The 22,415-nt window shown below is 37.9% G+C and overlaps 1 protein-coding gene across 3 annotated transcripts in view; it reads right to left on the bottom strand.

The window, feature by feature from the left end:
- Window positions 1-22,415, bottom strand: part of TMEM117 (transmembrane protein 117) — a 192,065-nt gene that overhangs the window by 143,224 nt on the left and 26,426 nt on the right. For all 3 annotated transcript variants that reach the window (XR_002111932.2, XM_031553409.1, XM_031553408.1), the window contains exon 2: window positions 20,038-20,170. Coding sequence is in view for 2 of the 3 variants with exons in the window: in XM_031553409.1 (XP_031409269.1) it covers window positions 20,038-20,170 (133 nt within the window). In the remaining variant the exon portion in view is untranslated. The remainder of the gene's footprint in view (window positions 1-20,037; window positions 20,171-22,415) is intronic.

The raw sequence follows: 22,415 nt of genomic DNA, 5'->3' as shown, positions 1-22,415 counted from the left end.
ACATACTTCTTTTGATGGTGTACTTTTTTGTACTTGTTCCATTACATCATCTAGAAACAAATTATATACCATTTTAAAGTTATTATCTATCTGCCAGTAGCTCACTAACAGGTTTCTGTTATCTGTGCTCAAAATAACTCATTCCTAAACAACACCTGCCTGAAATTGGCTGCCTTGTTTCACAGGAGCAACACTGTTCCATCAGATGGATTCAAGACCAGAAGGTAGGACGACTTCAGATCTTCTGAAGATATTTGAAGGAATGTTATTAAATACTAGATGTTAAACCCAATTATCTGTTCATCACATGGATGTTACAGGACTGTCTAGAACTCAGTAGGATACTGAATTTTCCGAGTTTACTAATAGCCACTTCTATTTATTAATAGGGAAAAAAGTTGTATTGTATAAACCAGGAAAAAAAACAAACAAGAAAGCAACCTAATTGAAAAAACAGCCTAATTGAACAATAAATGCTCTCATCAGGGAACAAGGTAATTTTCCATAACTCCTTAACTCACTTCACCTTATACAGGTCTTAAGTAAACACTGTCATGGTCAGAAATTCAAGGGATGAAGAAAGCACAATTACATAAGAAACAAATCATCAACGAGAACAACTGCAACCTAAACCACTACCACCTCCGCCATTCCTTACCAGCAGGGGCAGAGTCAGAATGCACAATTCAAACATCTTCTCTCAGCACTGCACAACTGGCTGCAGTTTTCCTGCACAGATCTCATCGCTATCTCCTGTCTATGCTGCGCACTGTTCTAGCAAGGCTCTCAACTGCTGGCCACTGAGAGCCGCTGACTCACCATGCACTAATTTCAGTGTATTTTTTTCTATGGAGAAAAGGCAAGTTCCATGGTACTCACTTCTGCAGCCTTCTTCTCCCTGTTCCCATTCCCTGAGGAAAAGCTAAATGTTGTATTTTGCACGTACCGCCTCCTGTATGTGGACCCAAGATACTTCTCACTGTTTCATTCCTGCTGTCAGCACAGGTTGTGGGAAATTTCTCAGCAACACTGTAAATGGTTATCAATGTAGTAATCACCTTAGAATCTTCCAACAAAGCCTTCATTATGTGCTCTGACAAACAAGTTCTAGTGTGTATTCTTGAAGGCAGCTCTGTACTCAAAACTGACAGAAGAAAAAGCAAGGAATAAACAGCAGCAAGCACTAGATACCATAGTGCCTACTCCATCTACAGGGTGAGCAGTTCAGAGAAGAAACAGTGAAACATCGACAGTCGAAGCAACTGGTGCAGTTATTAAAAAGGTCTATTGTAATACAGTATTTACCAGGGCACTTCTAGTGTTTTTCCAAATACTTACAGGAAACAAGAGAAAAATCTGAGCCTCTGTTAACATGGCCTAATATACTTCTACAAGCAGCAATGTGAGTTAATTGAAGACTGGATGTGAATGACAGACTTCACTAGAGATTGGATGGAGGCCAGGAGATTTAGGGAAATATCAGGTTAATTCACATTAATAACAGATGCACTATGCAGAACAATGGAAATTATTTTTCTTTTATAAACAGTAAGACTGACACCAAACTGCTACATGCAGTTCTGGACTTCAGATTTTTAAAGCATGTTAAAAAAAGAAAAGAATAATGTGTTAAAATAAGGCTGGAGAGAAAACATACAGTGAGTTCTAAAACTTGCCTGTTCGGTGGACTAAAAATAGCACTGAGAGGTGACCTAGTCATAGAACAAACATGCCTACAAAAAAATAAACACTGGGTACAGAAAAATCCTTTATCACAGAAAGGTATTAAACAACCAAGAATCAGAAGCTGTAAAGTCTCAAGTCAGAAAAACAGCTAAAAATTCTCAGAACAGCAGCAGCTTCTCTGACATACCCAGTGACATATTTAGATCAAGAACATTTCAGAGCTGTAGTTTCTCCTCCATGCACTGGCAGTGTGTATATATCCTGGAGCACTTACCAACACAGAGCAGACACCTCTGGGACAGCATACCTATCTGCTGTCTAACTCTACGTTCAAAGCCAGATGTAGTGTCCCCCAAAATACAGCAGTCAGAATGGATAAGGGGTAAATAGCATCTTCCTATCCAAACCCTGGGAAACTGAGAAGACCATGAAGCAAGTTCCTCCCTAGGAGCAGGCAGAAGGAGGGGTTCCACTTCAATCACAGGTTATAATGTGGGGAGAACTGACTGAACACTTGTATCACATAAGCACCAGGTACACAAGAAACAGGGAACTGCATATAAACTATTCTCTTCTAATATTTCATTAGTAAAAGTGCAGTCTGATACTTAATCAATGCCCATTCTCTGGGAATGGCTTACCAGTTTGGCTCCATCCTACCTTTCTAACCATCTATTTGGCTGTGATGCATGAACAAAGCACAAACAGGCAGAGGAGAAGATATTGCCTATGTTTGGTATTATGAAGTCTACATGTACAGAACATTGTTAGCAAATATGAGGAATTGTTATGGGGACCAAAACTGCTCACTAGGCTTAAAGGATTATCAAACAACCAACATAAAAATCAGTTTTCAGGTTTCATTATACACACATGAAATCGTGTTTAAGTAGTCACAAAATGTTGCAGAGAAATGCTTGTCTTGTTTTACATTTATTTACCTGAAATTAATAAAGTAAAATATTATCTGTGGACGTCTGGGATGATCCAAAAATTACACTTATAAAACAGCTGTTTTGCAGAATGAACTGATAGGAGGACTTGTATTTAAAACTTGCACTCCACTGAATCCCTGATTCACAGTAGCTTTGGTCTTTATATCACAAAACAGAGTGGACTCAAACAAGTCTTCTATTGTATAGAAGAAGGGGAAAAAATAAAAGCAATCAATTATATACCCAATTGTCTCAAATGTATCTCAGAATTGGCAGTGTTAATGTAGAACGTTTACAGAGGCACTGTGATTGAGTTTCAATGAGAGGAATCAATTGTCCCAGATAGTTCTTATGTAATTAAGAATTCTATTATGTCAGTGTGATCCTTCTCATATCTCATAAACTTCCATTTCTATTTGGCGGCTTACTGTTGCCATTTTTCCTTGGTGAAAGCAAAAAACTCAACTAGTTAAAAAAAAAAAAAAGCTCTCAATTAAAAATATCCAAGGTTAATCTTGTAACAGATCTTATAAATCACAGATTTAATATACTTAATGCAACTATTCATTAAATCAGCACAGTAAGCTCCTATTAACATTTTAAAAATATATACTTTGTGCAACATTCATAGAACTAGAACAGCTATCAGTACGGCAACAAAAACTCAATATCTGTATTTACTGTTGGCAAGGCTACTGCAAATTCAGATGTTCTACAGGAAATACTTAGAGCAGCTGCAAAGGTGTAGACATTTTTCAATGACACTGAAAAATAACAAGGCCAAAAATCAAGAACAATAGGCTCAATCATAAGCAGCCTGAAGAGGAAAATTCCCAATCCCTAACGACAGAAATCATTTTATCTTTGCCTTAAGCATGCATTCAATCCACCAATAAACTCACAACTGATAACTAGCTCAGCTGTTACTTATCATGTCACCTTCCTGAATAAGAGACAAAAGAGAGAACAGTTGAGTCATGGTGCAGCTGCAACACACAGCTTGAAACTAATCCCAGCTGAACCACACAACTGTGAACAGTAACCAGCACAAACCAAATTAGGTGGGATAAATAAATGATTCCACCAAATGGATGGCGTAATTAAGTAACAGTAGTTAATTGGTATGTGATTTATGTAGATAAAAGCACTCACACGTGTCAGATGTAAACCTTGCATTGAAGAGCCATATGTACAGCCATGCTGCATCCCGATAAAAAAAATAAAATCATGAACACTGGAATCATGAAAGATAATATAATGCTTTATTTGATCTTCACCATTTTTAATCCAGGAAACAAAAGCCAGCACTCAATCACTTACCTTAAATTGCAGCACAGCTCTTAAGAATCTCAATATACTTTCCTTTGTACATTCAAAGAAAGACCACGTACAGCCTACCTATTTTTTCCATTATCTATGCATAAGTGACATATTCAGCAAAGATTACCTTGTGATTTAGAGTTAACTGGCACCTGACTTTCTAACTCGTATCAGTTTACTTATGGACAGATTCAGTCTATTTTACCCATATGAACACTGATTTACAGTAGGCTGTTCAGTTGGTTTAAATGAGGCCATATGAGGGCTAGGGCATTTCTTGGGGAAATCTAGATAACAAGATCTGATCCTAAATCCAAGCTTGCATGTTTAGAATCTGCTATTCTCAGTAAATCAAAATCTGGAATCTTTCTTTGGAAGACTGCCATGACATTCCTTTCACAGACACAGTATCACTAGTTATACATGTTTGTTTAGGTAAGCAACTGTGATAACAGATAGAAGATTTCAGCATCTGAAAACATGCAGTTTTAAAGTGGGTTTTCTTTTTTTTTGAGAATTCACATATGGTTTACAGTGAATATTTTGTAGGAATTCACTAATACTTAGTTCTATACGTTTTTACTCTTTGCTCAAAAGAGCTCAAGAACAGAAACAGCATATATTTAATAGCAACGTAAATGTGTTCTAGGAACAGCAAAATACATGAGGGGCAACTTTTTACCTGTTGTTAATTCTGAAGTACAATTTATGTCAGACAAGTAAATCAGTACCGGCTAAAAGGCAGATTACAAATGTTTAGCCACAGTGCCCCCTAGCCGTCTTAATTTTGCTTGTATAATTTCGAAACAGTTTATAGTTTTGCATACAGAAAACAAAAAGGCAACACTGGCTCTCAACTACCACTTCTTATGAGCACAAAATGAATTTTTATCTCACTGAAGACAACATTTCTCTAACATCCAATGAATAAAACAGTTAATTTGGAATGTGCCAGCCAAAATTTGAGGCATATTATTAACGGCATTATCCAAAGTTGGCTTGAATGGCTCAGGGTGTCTACCACCTCACTAGGAAGCCTGTTCCAGTATTTGATCACCTTTATAGTAAACAGGTTTTTCCTGAGCCTGCCCTGGAACAGCTTTGTGCCATTCCTGAGCATCCTGTCACCAGTTAAAAGGGAGAAGAGCCTGGCACTTCCCCTGCACTTTCCCTTCTCAGGAAGTTGCAGAGAGAAATGATGTCACTTCTCAGCCCCTTCTTCTTCACACTGGGCAATCCAAGTGTTCTCAAACTCTGCCCACAGGACATGCCTTCCAGCCTTTTTACTGCTTTGTTGCCCTTTTCTGTATGCTTTCACATATCTTACAGAATCACAGAATGGTTTAGTTTGGAAGGAATCTTAAATATCATCTAGTTCCAATCCTTTGCCCTGGGCAGAGTCATCTCCTGCTAGACAAGATTGCTCAAAGCTCAGTCCAACATGCCTTTAGCACTTCCAGGTATGGGACATCCATAGCTTCTCTGGGCTGTAAAGAATTTCTTCCTAATATTTAATCTAAACCTTCCCACTTACAGTTTAAAATCATTAGTTCTTGTCCTGACATTACACCCTCTGATAAAGAGTTCTTCTCCAGCTCTCCTGTAGGCCCTCTTTAGGTACACGAAGGTGGCTATAAGGTCTCCCCAGAGCCTTGTCTTCTCAGCTCACTTCAACAGGCCTACGTCCTTTCTGCTGGGGGCCCAGAAACCGAACGCAGCATTCCAGGTGGGGTCTTAGAGACAAAACCTGTTACTCAGTTAAGAGCAGAACCCTGAGAGACCCCAAAAACTAGAATTTTGCCTTTGTCACAAGGTGACAGAAAGTGTCATGAATACAGGTCAACTGATCAAAGACTGAGTTACTTATCTTAAGACCACTAGACAGGCTCTTACAGATGGTCCTAGAGCATCTAAGAGACATGAAGTCTCTCCATTTCCAATGTCTGTGTTCTTCTTTGAAAGATTATACAGTTACTGAGAGAAAAGGACAGGAATACATACGGAAAGAACCACAGAGACCCTAGAACCAATTCAAATTTCCTAGCCTTCATTTTTAATATGTAAAACCTAACTTCATTTTGTGGTAAACAGAACAAAAAAAAAAATTATTTAGCGATGAATACTGCACTGCAAATGGCTACAAAGAACTCAAGCAATCTCTCTCACACTGTATGCACTCTGCTTACGATTCACTGCATATTAAGGCAGAAGAGAGAGAACCCGGATCTTAATGTCCACTGAGTGGAAACATTCTGGGATACAGAAACTTTCAGCGATAGGAGACGTAAGATTTTTGTTCTTAACTCTGACAGCATGACAATTTACTCTCCAGTTCCTGGAGGAGGCAGACAACTCTTGGAAAAGAAACAACCTGAAATAACTAAAAAGTTTCTGAGTTACAAGCGTTGATCACAGATGGATTGGCTGTGGTAGTGTTATGCTGTAGCTCATGTGTTTCAAATTAGTGGCAGGAATTTTTTTGTTGCAAGTAATTTTTTCTGTCCTAACTCATGCTCATCTGTTTTGAATGCATATATGAATTCTGCTTCGCAGGGAATGCTAAGTTTTGTGAGAAAGCAATTCTTAATTATCAGCTACCTAACTCTCAGAACAAGACTAAAAGATTCCTTTGTGCTCCAGGAGACCTCACCTATTTATGACCAGAGGCAAACAGAAAAGATCTATTTTAACCATCACAACTTCCAGGCTTTTGGGGCACATTTCCTTTTTTCTGTCCTTCAATCTTGCAAGCCTTGCTATTAAGCCCAAGAAGCATAGTTCACAGAAGACGCTAATAACAGGTGTCACAGAACCAAAACTGTGAGATTCCATTACTGCCAATGTACTGCTCACGAGCAGAGCTGCTGCTCTGGGAGGCATCAGGGAGCCTGCGAGGTCTTGGCCTCTGCTGATCTGAGACAAGAACAAAAATGCAGCGCAAGTTTCCCTACTGAGCCTTACGTAGTACAGAATGTAATTGACCCTCCTGATATTTCAGATGGCTAAGTGCTAAGGGAACACCCCCTTTCTTAGCTTTGCAAGCTTTAAAGGCTAGAAAAAAGTTCTTTTCATTGTATTATCATTTCTGAAACAATAAAGAGCTAACTGTAATTGCCAAATGCTGCTGTTAACTTTTATAAATTTATGTTCTCAGTTATCATTAGGCATTAAATACAATGAAGTATTACAATAGATCATGTGAAAGAACCAGAACCTACTGTGTGTCCTTACTCTTCTTTTCAAAGCCTGTGTCACTGAAAAACATTTCAGCACAAATGTCTTTACAGGTTGCTTCCATTTAGATAGGATCTAACCGTATGGTTTCAACACCTCATTATAACTTTTACAACCAGCAGTGCTCTCTGCCACAGTCATGCTGATTCTTTTACAATAAAAACGTCTCTAAAAATAAGTTCCCAACTTACCCTTTGCCAGGTGATAGCAGGTAGGAGGCAAAATATTTCTAATCTATCTGCAAAGCATTCAAGAATTTTCTATAGGAAATCTTGCATGGGAAAAAAAAAAAGTGCATAGGAAAATGTATCCCAGCTTACATTAACCTTTTTGCACATATATTTGACTACTATTTCACCACAGAATTCTGGAATCTAATGCTTAGCTATTTTTAAACTTATTTGTTCCAAGACAGGTGAACTGCATTAAGTATAGTATATACTTTAAAAGAAAAGATCTTGAAATAAGAAATTCAGTAACATCTTTAGTCAAAAGCATACATCAGTAGATGGTGAGCTGCTCCATTTTTTCAAAAATACCACGTACCTTTATTATTCCTGTCTCCTAAGCACACACAAACACAACCAAGACATTCTAAAATGTCTATTCTTCCTTTCACAGAATATCCTACATAATGGATGAAACAAACATCTCAGTGAATCTAACTCTAATTTGCCCAAACATTACTGAAAATGGCTTGTTAATTATAACACTTGTTAATTATAACACTTTAACACTAAATTTAATTGAACAATTAAATGGAAAAAGCCGTGGGAACATGCATTATAAAAAATTATTTTCATGAATTCAGCAATTTCTTCTGCTATCAAGTACTGTCGTAAGTAGATATGTGTACATTAGTCAAAATAGTCTTTGAATTCTTGAAGAATTTTGGGTTTGTTAACACTTTATAGTAAGCACTCACTGTTTTATTATTTTGGATAACTGCAATGATGTGCTGTAATTGCTGTTTTGGCTGCCAAGCTAGAAGAATGCGTAAAGCATTTAAGTTCTTAAATTGTACAGCAATGTCCTAATCTAAACCTTTTGAATTTGTAAATTACTGAAGACCTCACTTTCTTACCAGCAGGCAGTTGGAAAGACAAGTAAAGCTCACAAGCAGACATAAGATAAATAAAATCACTACCATAGGACGATATAAGAAAACTTTCAAGAACTTATTTGAGTGTGAAGACCATTTGGATGCTGAAACAACACAATATGCAAGTTGAGAACAAATAACAAAAAATAAAAACAAGCAGTAAGTCAAATCTCAGAACTCTGGATGCTATTGTTGCACATAAAAATTCAGTTCACCTCAAAAATCTGTAGATGAGTACAACAGAGATAAAGCTAAAGTTTTTTTTGAAGAAGGCTGAATAAAAAGCAAGCAGAATTTTGCAGTTACTACTGAGCAAGAGTCCTATCTCATCCAACAGGTATTCTAACTAAAGAACTCAAGATTTGGCAAGAAGACCCAGAGCAGGAAGAAAAAACAGATATATCTGAATAGTTCTGGAGCAAAGGAAGGCAATGTCTTCTGCCGGGATACAAGTACTATGGAGCAATGGAATATGAAAAATAAAGAAAAGTAGCTCATCCTTTCTAACACCCAGCAACAGATTGAGAAAAGCACAATTTCTATTTCCCTTGGCTGCTAATCCTTAAGTGAGAGTGAGAAAAGGTGGACTCAGACCCTTCCAACTGCTCAGGTGCACTACTTACACCTGAGCTCCCTGGGTTAGCGATGCCTTCTCATCTGGTGCTCAATCACTGGTTCAGGCCATGCCCTGGCAATTCAATTCCCAGCAGCGCAGGAGTAAACTGGGAAGAAATCAAAAACAAAACAAAACAAACAAACAAAAAAACCACACCTATAACTTCTTCAGTATTTCTGCTGACCAGATTTTCTATACCAAATTCTGAAAAAAAACCTCCTTCCTCAAATTTACTGCCTTTTTTCCCATTCGAAAATTGGAAATTAAGGCCAGGACACGTGAATTTCTGAAAAAAGCAGGTAATTAGGTCTTTTAATGGGCAATTTATTTCTGTTACACTTGTAGTTTTAGGTTGATTGATGGTTACAGCACTAGATAAAGCTACACAGAGACATGAATTATCACTTGTTAAACTGGGACATTTCTATAAAAAATTCTGTGCTCTGACTTTTCAAGACAACAAAATAGGTTTTATAAATGTATGTACTTTTGGGAGGTACTACAATTGTGAATGCTTGAATAAACTCAAACAATACACTCTCTGAGAACAAACTTAGTATTTTGTTTTCTTCTATTCTCCCTTGTACTACTGAAAGATGAAGAAAACGCACACATTGCAGTTTAACCACAAGCACCAGGGCCATAACCTCATACGGCCTAACTTAAGCGCTCACACAAGCAGCCACATTCCAAAGTGAGACGCTAAATACATAGAGGGCCTGGGGAAGGGCACTAACAGCAACTTTGTCTCAGTTGTTCCCCAAGGGAGCAGGTAGCAGGACATGGGCCAAATTTCTCTGAATTAAATCAGCTGCTGCTGCTGCCCAGGGAAACAAATGCCTGCAAAATTTCTTCCGAAACTACTACTTTCTAACCTTTTATCTTCTCTGTCCTGGCTTCCATGTGCAGCAGCCTCACTAGGCTGGGGAACAGGCTGCCTGCCCATCTGCTGCTCCCACCTACTCTGTTGCTGGCAGAGGTGATGGGGACAGGTGGGCTGTCTGCTCCCCACAAAAGCAGAATACAGCAGCAGTACCTAGCGCAAGCAAATGTCTCACTAGGATGCCAGCTGCACTACATGTTTTTACATTCCAGGTATTTGATATTTTAGAAGGGATCCAGCCAAAGTGAAGAGGGATGAAAAGTGCCAAGAAGCATTTTCCTTCTTTAAAATCTGCTTTTAATGGAAGCACTAATTATTAAATTATTCTTTATTAAAACTGTATTTGTATTTACGTGTATGTCCTCATATGAACTAAAACAAATGGGAGAAAAACATGGATGGACCAGCTTTTGAAGGGAGTGGCAGCAGTTCCACGGAGTCTGCCCAGCAGAAGATACGGCCCAATGCTAGCTTTTCATTATGCTAGCAAAGGACAAGGGTCCTGGAAGTACAGATTACAGCTTTACAGATTTCTTGTTTATATTGAGAAAACATCACCCAAGGATTTCTTATGAAAGAAGACACAAGAAGGCGCTCAAGTCATTTTGACAGACCTATATCCTAACGTGCCTACAGGTTTCTTAGGGCCTTCAGCCTATAGGCAAATGGCTCCACATCATGAGCTGCTATGGATCTTACTAACATTAGACAGGGATCTTTGTTGGTTTTTTTTTAATTTGGAACTTAACAGTTTGGATTAGAGCAAAGCATTTCAGTCTCCGGGAGACTGAACGCTTCTATTTCACAAGCAAAGAAAACAAGACGTGAACAGTAGGAATGCTGTGGTTCCTCAACTGGCAAGAGGTCTGACAGAAGTGAATAGTTTCACAAATCCTAACAGACAGCACTGCAGTTACAATGGCATAGTGTAATTAAAGTAATGCACTATCTGTGTCTACACATCAATTCAATCCAGAGTGGAAAAAAAAAAAAACAAAGCAGTGCTATAGCCATTACCTGTCCCTTCAAAAAGGAAAATACATGTCAGTGAGTGCCCACAGGATGGGTAGAGGAAAAATGTGTCTTTTTTTTTTTCTGAAGTGAATGAGAACATCATTTTTTGTATTGGTAAATTTACTGTATCATCAAAAACCAAACGTTTACATTTCCCTCATGATGCTTGGATTCATGGACTCTTCACATTCGTACCAAAATATCAATGGACACTTTGAATGTTTTCATTTGTGATGAAATGATTGTTTTCAATCACAATACTTCTAATAAAAAATAAAAGAAAATATGAAATATATAACAGTAGTATAAGTGAATTTTTGCATAAGGTACAATGCCATAATGCCATCATCAATTCATTTAGTCAGTTATATACAGCACAGTACATCTATATTGTGAAAGAGGAAAGGGGAATCAGTCTACCGAGCCCTCAGACACTCCCAAAGTCACATCAGTGTCACCACAGCAACACCACAGGATATCTGTGTCACAGCCTCAGGGCTACTTGCTTCTCTGTCCAACCTGCAGCCCCTCAGGTGCTGGACAGGCTGCTGTCCCTCACAAGCTTTTCCCAGGACAGCTGCCAGCACCCTTTGTAGTTCCTGCTCATAGCTAACAGGTCTGGCTGCATTCAGCACTTAACAGTTCTTCCCTCTGGCATCTCTGATCAGGGACAACCTTCTTAAAGCCAGCTATTAACATTAGAATGGAGAAAAAGCTCTTAAAGAAAGGGGGTTTTAGAATAGTGCAACCACTGTTCTATAGTGGTTATACAATATTCTACAGTTCTTACCTTAACACTAACCAGCCCCTCAAACTAAAACAGATGGTAAGCATGATAAGTACCCAACTGCCAGCCTGGGTCCTTTGCCTATGTCTTGATGGAGAACTCTTTCTAAAACTGATTTCTATAACTTAAATTTCTATGGTTTGGCCTAAGCTACCCCACAGAATTAACAGGAAAATGGTTTGGCTTGGATAATTTTTAGTCATTCCATCATTGATTAGTACGGCTTTCAGACTGATCTACCTGCATTATGCTTTATAATAACACAGCTCCAACTGCACCACAGTTTTTGTGGCTGTGATCCTTCTGATCACAAGCAGGATCTTTAGATTTCTTTATGAATAAGGGATCTCTTTTATAGCTTGCTTTACATCCACCCAGCCCAGGTTCTGTGAGGATCCTATTGAAGTCATTCAGCAATCTGCTTTGTTCTCTGCCTGCACCAAGAATGTGGACTGGGGAATTAATTTTTCAATCTTTCAAGGGCCTAGGATTTCAGAATTATCATCTTCTAATTACAGCTAACCTAAACATTTTTTTTTTCTTTTTTGCTCTGGTGCTTCCTTGCTCAGGAAAAGAAGCAGCTTGTTGAAGTATACTTAACAGAAAATAGAAGGAATATGGCAGATTTATCACATGGAACCGAGAGGTACTTTCTACCAGGTGATATGGCTGAGAGTAAATGTAGCTATAAACGTTAAAACAGCTTGAACTTGTTTGGAAAAAAATTAAGTAAACTTCGAATTTCACGTACTGATGTTGACTCAAGAGACTCTTCAATCACAGCTCCTTAGAAAACGTGGTTTCTTTTGCTCATGCAGTCTCCCAAGACACCTGTGCCTTACGGTCACAGCTAGGATGAGAACCTGCAGTGAAAAGCCTCACCTGAAGAGCACTTAAAGACTGCAGCCATCTGCTTTCTTGAAGCAGCACTGTAAAAGTTGTATTCTTACAACTTTCTGCTCTCAGTATATCTTTACACAGGGTGCATCTGTCACAGCCTATGTTAGCCTATGTGTCTTCCAAGAGCGTCCTCATTTTCTGCATACTCTGGGAAAGGCTCACAGTGCCCACAAGGATTAGTCTCTGAGAACAGTATAGCAGACTTATGGTTTTGAAATCCTTCCTTCCGGCAGTTCACAAAAGTTTGACACTTCTGAAAGTCACAGTGTGATGTAATAATCTTTACCAAGTGAGTAGGGACAAATATTATGATCTTTTCTCTATCTGGGTGTTTTAACAACAGAGTAGAGTGAAACAAAATGAAATTGTTTACATTTTGCCATTTAAGATGACCGTGGTATAAAAATCTGATATAACAGATACAGACAAAGGATACACCAATGTAGAGGTCATTAAATATGATTGGATAGACAAGACATGCCTATGAATGTGGTCTGGAAGACTAATACAAACCCACCATAGACGTTGTAGTTCTATTGAACAGTAACAGTAGTTAGTAAAACATATTCCTATTTGTTCTTAAAACTTGCAAAAAAATTAGGCTAGTGATCTTACAGTCATTGAAAAGCAAACAAAGAAACTAAAAGTCTGAATCCTGAATACGATATGGTGTAAAGTCTTCAGTAAATAAACATTTTTAGGAACACAATTATTTCTATGTAGTTGCAACAGGGGGAAAAAAAATTTGGAATTGGATCCCAAATAATTTAATCACTTAAACAGAGTTCTCTTCAAAAAGAAAGTTAAAATTAATTAAAGGAACACAATTAAAGGAAGCTTTGCTATTAATGTAAACTGTATTTCAATTTCACACCTTTTCTATGTGAGATATAAGCTACAAGAAAAGATACAAGTTCACCAACGTATACTTTCTCGTAGTGCTTTATAGTAATAACTGAAACCCATTGACAGTACAGGTAGTAAATTCACTCCAAACCTTCTCTTGACACATCCAGCACTCAAAGAAGACAATCGTGACAGGCATTGTAATGTCACAATTAGCAACAGAAAAATAGCTGGCTTCTCCAACTGTAATGACACTTTGAAATGCTGAATAATGATGCATCTCAACATCCAATGGTCGGCTGGAAATTGATTCATCTGAGACAGCTGACATTTGGGAGGGAAGCAGATACAACTCTGACTTTTGGATGGCACATGAAAAATATATCACTGTGTAATAATTTTAAATATTAGGGCATTATTTACTGACACAGGCTCTCAAAGAAGAGAAGAAATTTCCTTTAGGCCATATGTTCTCCACTGAAATGCAATACGGTTGGAAAAATGTCAATACATTTTGGTACCAATTTAGATTATCTCAACATGTTCAGCATGTAAAATTAAATAGCAAAGAGAAAAATAAGGGATAATCCCTGCACAGCTGAAGATTCAGAATTCCTTCAAAGGAGAATAATATAAATTAGGGACCGTGAAGCTGTGACACACAAAAATCCAGAAGAAAAAAAAAAATTGCACTGAATTTAGCTTTTTGCTGTTAAACTATGCCCTTTGCTGCCATCACGTGGGCCTTTTTGGAATACACTGGGAAACTGAAAACGCAGTCTCACAGAACACTACCAATGTTCTTTTTTTTCCTTTCCTCTGCAAACAAAGCATCTTTCCCATTTAATTAAAAAAAGCTTATAATACAGAGTTAAATTTAAAAAACAAAACAAAACAAAACAAAAGAAAACACCTGTTTCTTAACTTTTAGGTTTCTCAGTGCCTAAAATCACTGCAAAATTCCTAGAATCTAAAATGCTGCTTCACAAATAAACACACAAAACACTTTTCAAAAAAGCATTCAATGGTGGTTTCATAGAAGAGATAGCACAGCTTCCTACCTGCATCTCAGCCAGACTCATCTTACATGTTCAGATATCACAAAGCTAATCAGTGTTCTACAAGCTCACTGCAAAGGGTCAGAAGTTGATGAGACTTCAGGCAGTAACCAAAATTATTTGGTAGATGTCATGATAGTGCTAATTAGAATAAGTAAGGCTTGAATCACATGTATATGCCTATGCTTATGATTAAAATAGATGGATGCTCTGATGTAAGATGGCCCCAATCTGCTGGACAGGTTAAACGGGCACTGAAAATTAAATTCAAACCTCTGAACTGAAAAGTGTTGATAGGCCTCACAACTTCAGGCCCTGGATTCAGAGGTTTGCCACACAACAGTGGCATTTTCTGTGACACCTTGCGATCCTCATGCACTGCACAATACATTTATGTTAAGCTTCATTTTGCAGACAAGAACCTCTCTACCTGTGAAACCAAGCTGGAACTGAATACCAGCATGCCTTGTGAAAAACTGGTACTGGAGACATACAGTACTGAAACACAGAATAGACCACTATGATCCTTATCAGTCCTCCAGCAGTGGCTGTGGCCATGGAAGGGATTCCAGGAACATCTGTGAGTTTGGTCACTCTGCAACACAAGAGATAATAAAAGGTAAAGGCGGGAACTACTGCCTTTCCATTGCTTTTGGCTTTTTAACTGAAAGAGATCTTCATCTGCTTCAAAAGACAAGGTCTTTGCAGAGTCATCATTTTTAAAATCCTATCAGCTCTCACCAGCACATTATAACCCCTAAATTTTAATGAAATCCTGATCTAGTTTGTTCAATCATATCACTCAGTCTCCAAAATAGAAATCAGAAATAGCCAAATGTAGGAAGGAAAATGCAAGATAAGTATCTTACATTCCACTGGACTGCCCTGGGACAAACCTTCAGGTTAGAAGGCAGAAAATGTGAGAAAGCTCTCTGGCACCATGCAGAAGTTGCCAGACAGCTGACTTCACTACCCGAGGTTTGAACATCATTGCCACATTATTTTCAAAAATAAAGGCTGCAAGTCTGAAGACAAGTGGCAGAAATCAGATCTCTGGTAAAGTAGCATAGGGTGTCCCTGTAACAGGCAATTGAGGAAGGCATTCAGAAGGGAGAGCACTCTGAAGCTTGCCACCTGACTGGATCTGATAGCTGTGATATATCACTGGGAAAGCCCTTAGAATTCAATAGCCCAACACAGCTCTAGTTTTCCATGCATCAGGTAGAGCTGGATTATAGCTGGTGCTACAAAGTGCTAAGACCACTTCAGATGTTGGCTAGTCTGTGTGCTAGACCTCATGGGCATACTGCGCAGAGCACCACTGTGCACAAGTATGACAGGCCTCAATGTTCTGACAAGGCTCTTCTATTCATGCACACTAAACCACTGCACAATTTGCAATATTTCCTTGGACCAATGTGCATCACACCAAAGTGTACCAGAGTCTCCCTCTCTGTGAACTGTATTAGTGGCTAATGCAGATGCACATCCATTGAAAATACGTACTCAGCAATGCCCTTCTCACTACTTCAATGCCTCAAATTGCAGAGGAAATGAAATGGCCTCATTCCCACTGCACAGTTCAGCCTCTGGAGACACATATTTTTTCCTGATACCTTACAATTGGTTTTTATTGTGTCCCAAGTATTGCAACTATTGTAAAATAAATCTTCTCTCCTTACTTGAGCATGAAGCACTCCTTAATGTTACTTTCACTTACAAAGAACAGCTTTTTATATCTTGTTCTCATAGCAGCTTTGACAGGTCCTGCTTTCCAGTTGACTGCTTCTCTATCCTGGCCGAATTGTGCTGCTCCAGATCTTGAAACCATTTGAATAATGGGTGAACCTTCCTACCTCTGGATCGTTTAACCTCTCTTTTCTACATCTTTTCCACCAGTTAGACCAACTATCTTTTTCCTGAAGCCTGTCCTTCAACCCTCCTGTGCCTTCATATGGTAACACATACTTGTTAGTAACGTCTTACATTGGCACTTCATGCTTTTTGAGTACTTAGGAATGGTTTGGTAAGTAATGAAAAACATCCTTAGCAAAAAAGTCCCCTAGCTACAATTACCTAGCACTTAAGTGACACACACTCTGTAAGATGAGGCCTGAATGCAAAAGCTTTAATTTTAACTCTATCTTCAGCCCTGGGTTAAACTATCATGCATGAAGTCGACATTCTTTCCTTTTTCTGTCTTCATAGTCTGGTTTTCCACAGTGTGAGAAGGTTTGCCATGATCCTGACAGAGAAATTTTCCATTGAACGCTGTGTTTTTCTCAGGCCTTGTACCCAGTTAGGCTTCTGCTTGTTGTTATCGGAAATAAGAAGCAAAAATAGTCACAGGTCGTTGTCAGGCAGCTTTTGAAACATGTTTCCTCAACCAGATGTTCAACTCTGACTAAAAGAGCAACAACTGAATTTGCAGTGGGTCAATGTAATGAACTGTGAAGTCCCTAAAAAGAAATATCACTGATATGCATAGGTCATTTCAAAAGTGATGCGTATTTATTTCCATGGAAAGTGAAGTAGATACTAAGTAAACAAGAACACCATTTGATAAAGCAAATTATTATTAAATTATTAATTATTGTTTATTTTAGCATTTAATTATTAATTATTAAAATACAACACTACTATTGTTTCATCATAATCACTACCATTAGCTGTGCATTTTCACCAGCAGTGAAAAAGAACCTGCATTTCACACCTGTAAAAATCTGCAACAGTGGAGGTGACCCAGAGTTTCTGTCACTACTGCTGGAATGCACCACCCACCACCTTACTGTGCTCACATCCACTGGTTGGTCTCCAGAAACATTGAGCAAGTATCAATGAATGTCAATGGGTGCCATTTTTTTCTGCATGGGGTAATTCAATGACACACTTTTGTTTCATCCACACTTCCATGTCAGACACCAATTTTATCGGACTGTCCCTCTACTCCATCTGTCACACAGCAAAAAACCAAAATGAGATAGTGTCAGTCTCTACTGCCATACCACACACATCTACCTTTGATGTCATGGGACAACCTAATAAAGTAGGAAACATTACTTTTGTGGCAGCTCTCGTATATTCAAATATCAGCAATTTATTCAGTTTTCACTATTCCTAGCAACCTATAGTCCCAACAATTACCCTTTTTTTAAGGAATACATTCAGCCTTTTTAACTTTACCACATTAAGATACACATTAACTGAAATGTCTTCAAAAATACTTATTAGAAATACTCTTGACAAATGTAAAATATACCTTCTTAGAGATGGTAACATAGAAAGCACTCCTGGCATTGGTTTCTCAAGTCCTCAGCAGGACATTACTTCTGCTGTGATCATCTACACAGGCATGCACATGCAAGACAAAGGATTCTCCTACTCACAAGCCACCGAGGAATTTTCACTAATAATATCAAATGTCTGACATATAGGTACTTTTCAGAATCACTCTCTTGGCAGCGGACAGGGCAAGCTGAACAAGAGCACAGCAAGGAGCAAATACATTAAGAACTGTTCTTTTTTTTTTTTTTCTTCCTCAATTTCAAGGAAAGTAATTTTAAGTCTTTTACAGGTCTTGTATTAAAATGATATGTATTCTGTGTGCCTGCGTTTCACAGAATCTCATAGGTGTGGGAACTGTTTGTCTCTACAGAGACTATAACCTTCATGCAGCAGGTGGACTCTGACCTTCCGTCTGGAAACCAGTTTCTCTGATACCAGCCATTTCAGTAAGGCACTGTGTCAAAACACATAGACAGAAGTACCATTAAATGGCTTTCATGAGTATTATATTTACTCAGGAAAGATAAACCACACTTTAAAACATTTTATTATATTGATGTGAAATATTTGGCTTTGACAATGTTTGTCTTTTGTTGAAGAAATGCTATTTTCAAAAGTATTGCACATTGTTCTACCTTGACTTTGAGAGGACAGTTCAGTTTAACTGATGTTTTAAGTTGTGCAGTTTGAAACTGAAACATTTTGTTCCTTACCTACTTAATGCCTTTTTATCGGAATGGACACCTAAAACAGCTTTACCAAGCATTTATCACATTTTGGAAAATCAGGGTGATTCCTTAGAACAGCACAGTCAGTTTCCCAAAATGATCATGACAAACCTGAAGCTAGCATCAGTTCCAGTCAAGGAGAGACTTCACAGTGAGAGAGTAGATCGACTGACACCAGCCATTTTAGTAATAGTCTGTGCCTATTTCCATGAACTTGGACAACGACTGCCACACAATCTTCTCAGTGCAGCTAATGGAAGTGTGTAACAGATAGGAGGAACAGGAATGTTGACAAGGACAAATGAACTCTGATTTCCAGATATAAGCCAAGCTTTCAAAGCAGTTAATGCTTTGATTAATAGCTAGTTATAGCTCCTGGAGCTTTAGAAATACCAAATATAAATCTTAACATAGTACCAATAATAGACTGTGTAAATAGGGAAGAAAGAAAGCTGCAATGCTCCCACCCTCTCCACTGCAGGGAGGATTATTCTGCCTATTATTAGGCACCTATTCATATTTACCACATCATTTCCTGATCATTTCTTCTCCTAAAATACTGAGTGATTCCGCTGCTTTATTCACCTTGCTTGAATCAATACAATTAGTCTTCATACCACACGATTACCCCAGCTGGTCTCCATTCAAGTTCATTCAGTGACACCCAATCAATGTTTGTTTTATGTCTCGTTGTTAAGAGAACTCCATACACTGTGTATTTTTGTTGACAGACATAAAAGTCCATTAAATAATACTATCAGATTCTGTTGACTTACCTCTGACATTTTTTTAAAAACAAGTCATTCAACTATTTGACACTGCTCTTCAACTCAAATATACTTGGACTTTCTTATTTCTTGCTAAAAACTCCTCAGATGCTATCTTGGTTTTCATAAACAACACATCTAATGAACTCTGTCTATTAACTAATTTTGCCTGACTAATGATGCAGGTTTTCTCACAAAAAAACGAAATGTTTTTGAGTACAAGAGAAAGCAAGTTTTCTTAAACCAATAATTTCAAATTAAAAGCTCAAATTAAAATGAATCCAAACAGAACAGACAGCTATTCATACATCAATCAACCTTAATGTTACCTTGTTGGAGCACCTCATGAGTTAAAAAAAAAATTTAAAATTATATTTTTAAGAATCTTTTAAACAAACCAGATAAGAAAGCATTATTTTGCACAATCAAAACAGCACTATGCTACATATTTAATGTTTGGAGCATGTCTTTACTCAAATTTGAATGTTTCAATTTCTCTTAATTTTACCTCTGAATTTTCTGATTACACACAATAGTAATGTTTACACTTCTAATTTACTAAGTTCTAACTTCAAATTTGATGACCTATACTTTCAAATCAAAGCAATTCTACATAATGTTCATGGGTACCCTGTTGTTATAGGCTAGGATTCCACTTTTTCTAACTGAAACTGTAATCCTCTTGGCAAATTAACCAATGAAATTATTATTCTACCTACATTCAGAAAGAAGAGTTCCAGAAAAAAATGATGGTGAATACTACTGCATTTACATTTTTGTAAGTTCTTGGTCTTTCTAAAGCAGCATAATATGAAAAGTTTCCCGTGGAATACATTCTAGAGCAAAACAGACAGAAAAAAAAACTCTGTGACTTACCTCATATTCCCTGCCATAATGAGGAATAGATTATAAATGTGAGAGAAAATGAAGAGGAAGAGGATGGTACTGAAGAACATTGTCATCCAAGACCCATGGTCCTCTCGAAACATTTTCAGACGGAGCAACTGACCTGTGGTATGGATATTATGAGAAACCATATTTTAGTCAGTCAGTAAATACGTGTTTAGATGATAACAAAAAATAAAAAAATATATAAATAAATAGTTTACTAAAGTGAATTTCTTGTTACATCCAATAATTCCAGTTTGTGTGGGGAGGACAGGTTTAGTGTCAGGCAGCCACACTTGTCTTTTTCAGTTCAGCCATGAACAGAGATTTTTCCTACAAAGCCACAAGATTGTTTCCCACAAACTGATGTGGTGACAAACCAATTTAGATTCTGATTCTAGAGAAACCATTAAACTGGACCTCTGAAGGAGTTCAGTTCACATCATGCCTGTGGTACCTGACTGAAAAGTGGCTGTGGTTTTATGTATACTATATGCGATCCTACATGCTGGTTAAGCAGCCTTCATTATTTCCCTCCTCTAGTCATTAACACCTGTACCCAGTCTACTCTCATGCAGGCAGAGCAGGTATGCACAAGTGAACAAGAGTAGTTTAGAAAAAGTGATAATTCCATCTTTTTCTTCCAGCTGAATTAGTTCCATCAACCTGCTGACACTGAGACTCACTGAATAGCAGTGCTGGAAATCTGTGCAGAAGTGGGAAGGAGTGATGGTCATGAAGAGCAAATGTGTAAAATAAGCCATCCCACTTTCTAGAAACTACTGCATCCCAACTTTCTAAAACAAACATGACAGCCGGGAAAATCTCATGGAATTAGTCCAGAAGTCAATGTAAGAGACATCTTTTGTGGCATTTGCTCAGCGTTCTGAGAAACAAGTCTATAAATTGGGAGGCTTCATAAGAACTTCAGGCTGTGATATCTGTTATTTGCTGCTGCCAATTGTTTCTTGAGTAGTAGGAACAGTCATTAGATTTTGATGGTTGCCTCTCTTGTTCCACTGACTAGTGACAAAGTTGGGTCCAATACAATGACATGATAATAGATAAATCATCATACGTGTTGGTCTAGCTCATGAAAAATACACAGAGTAGAAGTGGAGGATTCAGGACATTTGACTCATGAGAAAGTGATTATTTTCTGAGCAGATGACTGCAGGGTCATTTGAGAATTAAAGAAATTGCCTGGACTAAAGGGATTCTACAGATAAGAAAAGCCATCTCTTGAGTCAGAGATAACTCTTACTTAAGCCCAAAAGTACACAAAGACATACAGTTAGTAAATAAGTAAATAATCACCCCTCCTTGCAATAAAGTTGAGATTATCCTGTGCAAACCCATTGTTCCCCTGTTTTGTGAGTACTGCCACCCATTTAATGGCAGCGCTGAAAAAGTCTGGGTTTCTAGAAGTACATTGAAGGGTTTAGACCTCAATAATATGGCTGTTCATCTGGAATGACCTCAACTGCCACCAAATTCTACTTTTCATCATTTTACAAATCTTTTACCATGAGCTCAAATGGAAGACAGTATTGTCCTCTTTCTTACACTGTTGACTTTTGCTACATGGTACCACAACACGGTTCCAAAATGATTAAGCCCATAAGTGGTAACACAAAAGAATCATATCACAAAACAGAACAGAGCTTACAGCCATACTTACAGTGTAATTATTATTCATTTGTTAGCCAAAACTGTACACCAAATGTTGTCATTGCAATACAGAGAACAAACTGCTCCCTGGAGTGTTTGAGCTGGCTGTTTCCCATAGTAATGTTCTCAATATTTCACAAATGTAATATTACAGTTTTGTCAGAGTAAGACTGATTTTCTTGTCCTCTCAATGAAGTCTTACTGCAGTACAATACTCTTCTTATCCTGCTTTTCATAGTTTATATTGGATTTTAATGGTTCCAACTTTTGTTATTTATTTTCAGTAATTAATTACATAAATAGGAGTGTGCAAGTACCTAAACGTAGGTGCTTCAGTCATGTGATGTACTTCACTTTTCATTCTGCAACAAATGCATTTTGCAAAGCACACAGGTATGCCTTATTGCTCTGCTTACTCTCATCACTGGACAGGTGAAATTTTTGTCTTGTTTACTTCAGGAACATATTTTTCCTGAGTTAGCTTTCCTTTTCTTTCTTCTCCTCTCATTTTTTTCTCTCAGTCCTCCTTCACTGCCAATTAACACAGCAGTTTTTCACTTCTTTAGGTTTCCTGTAGCCCACCTGTCCAAATAAGTTCATTCTACCCAGTTTCCAGACCTTCTTTATGTCTACTCCCATTGCACCTTTCCTCTCCTGAGCCTCTCAGTCTCATCCAGCCCATTCCTTTCTAGTCC

This window comes from Meleagris gallopavo, chromosome 1, assembly GCF_000146605.3.
Source record: "Meleagris gallopavo isolate NT-WF06-2002-E0010 breed Aviagen turkey brand Nicholas breeding stock chromosome 1, Turkey_5.1, whole genome shotgun sequence".
In the NCBI taxonomy this organism is placed as follows: Eukaryota; Metazoa; Chordata; class Aves; order Galliformes; family Phasianidae; genus Meleagris; species Meleagris gallopavo.
Note: the sequence above shows the minus strand (reverse complement) of the source record. Positions and strands in the feature narration are given on the sequence as shown.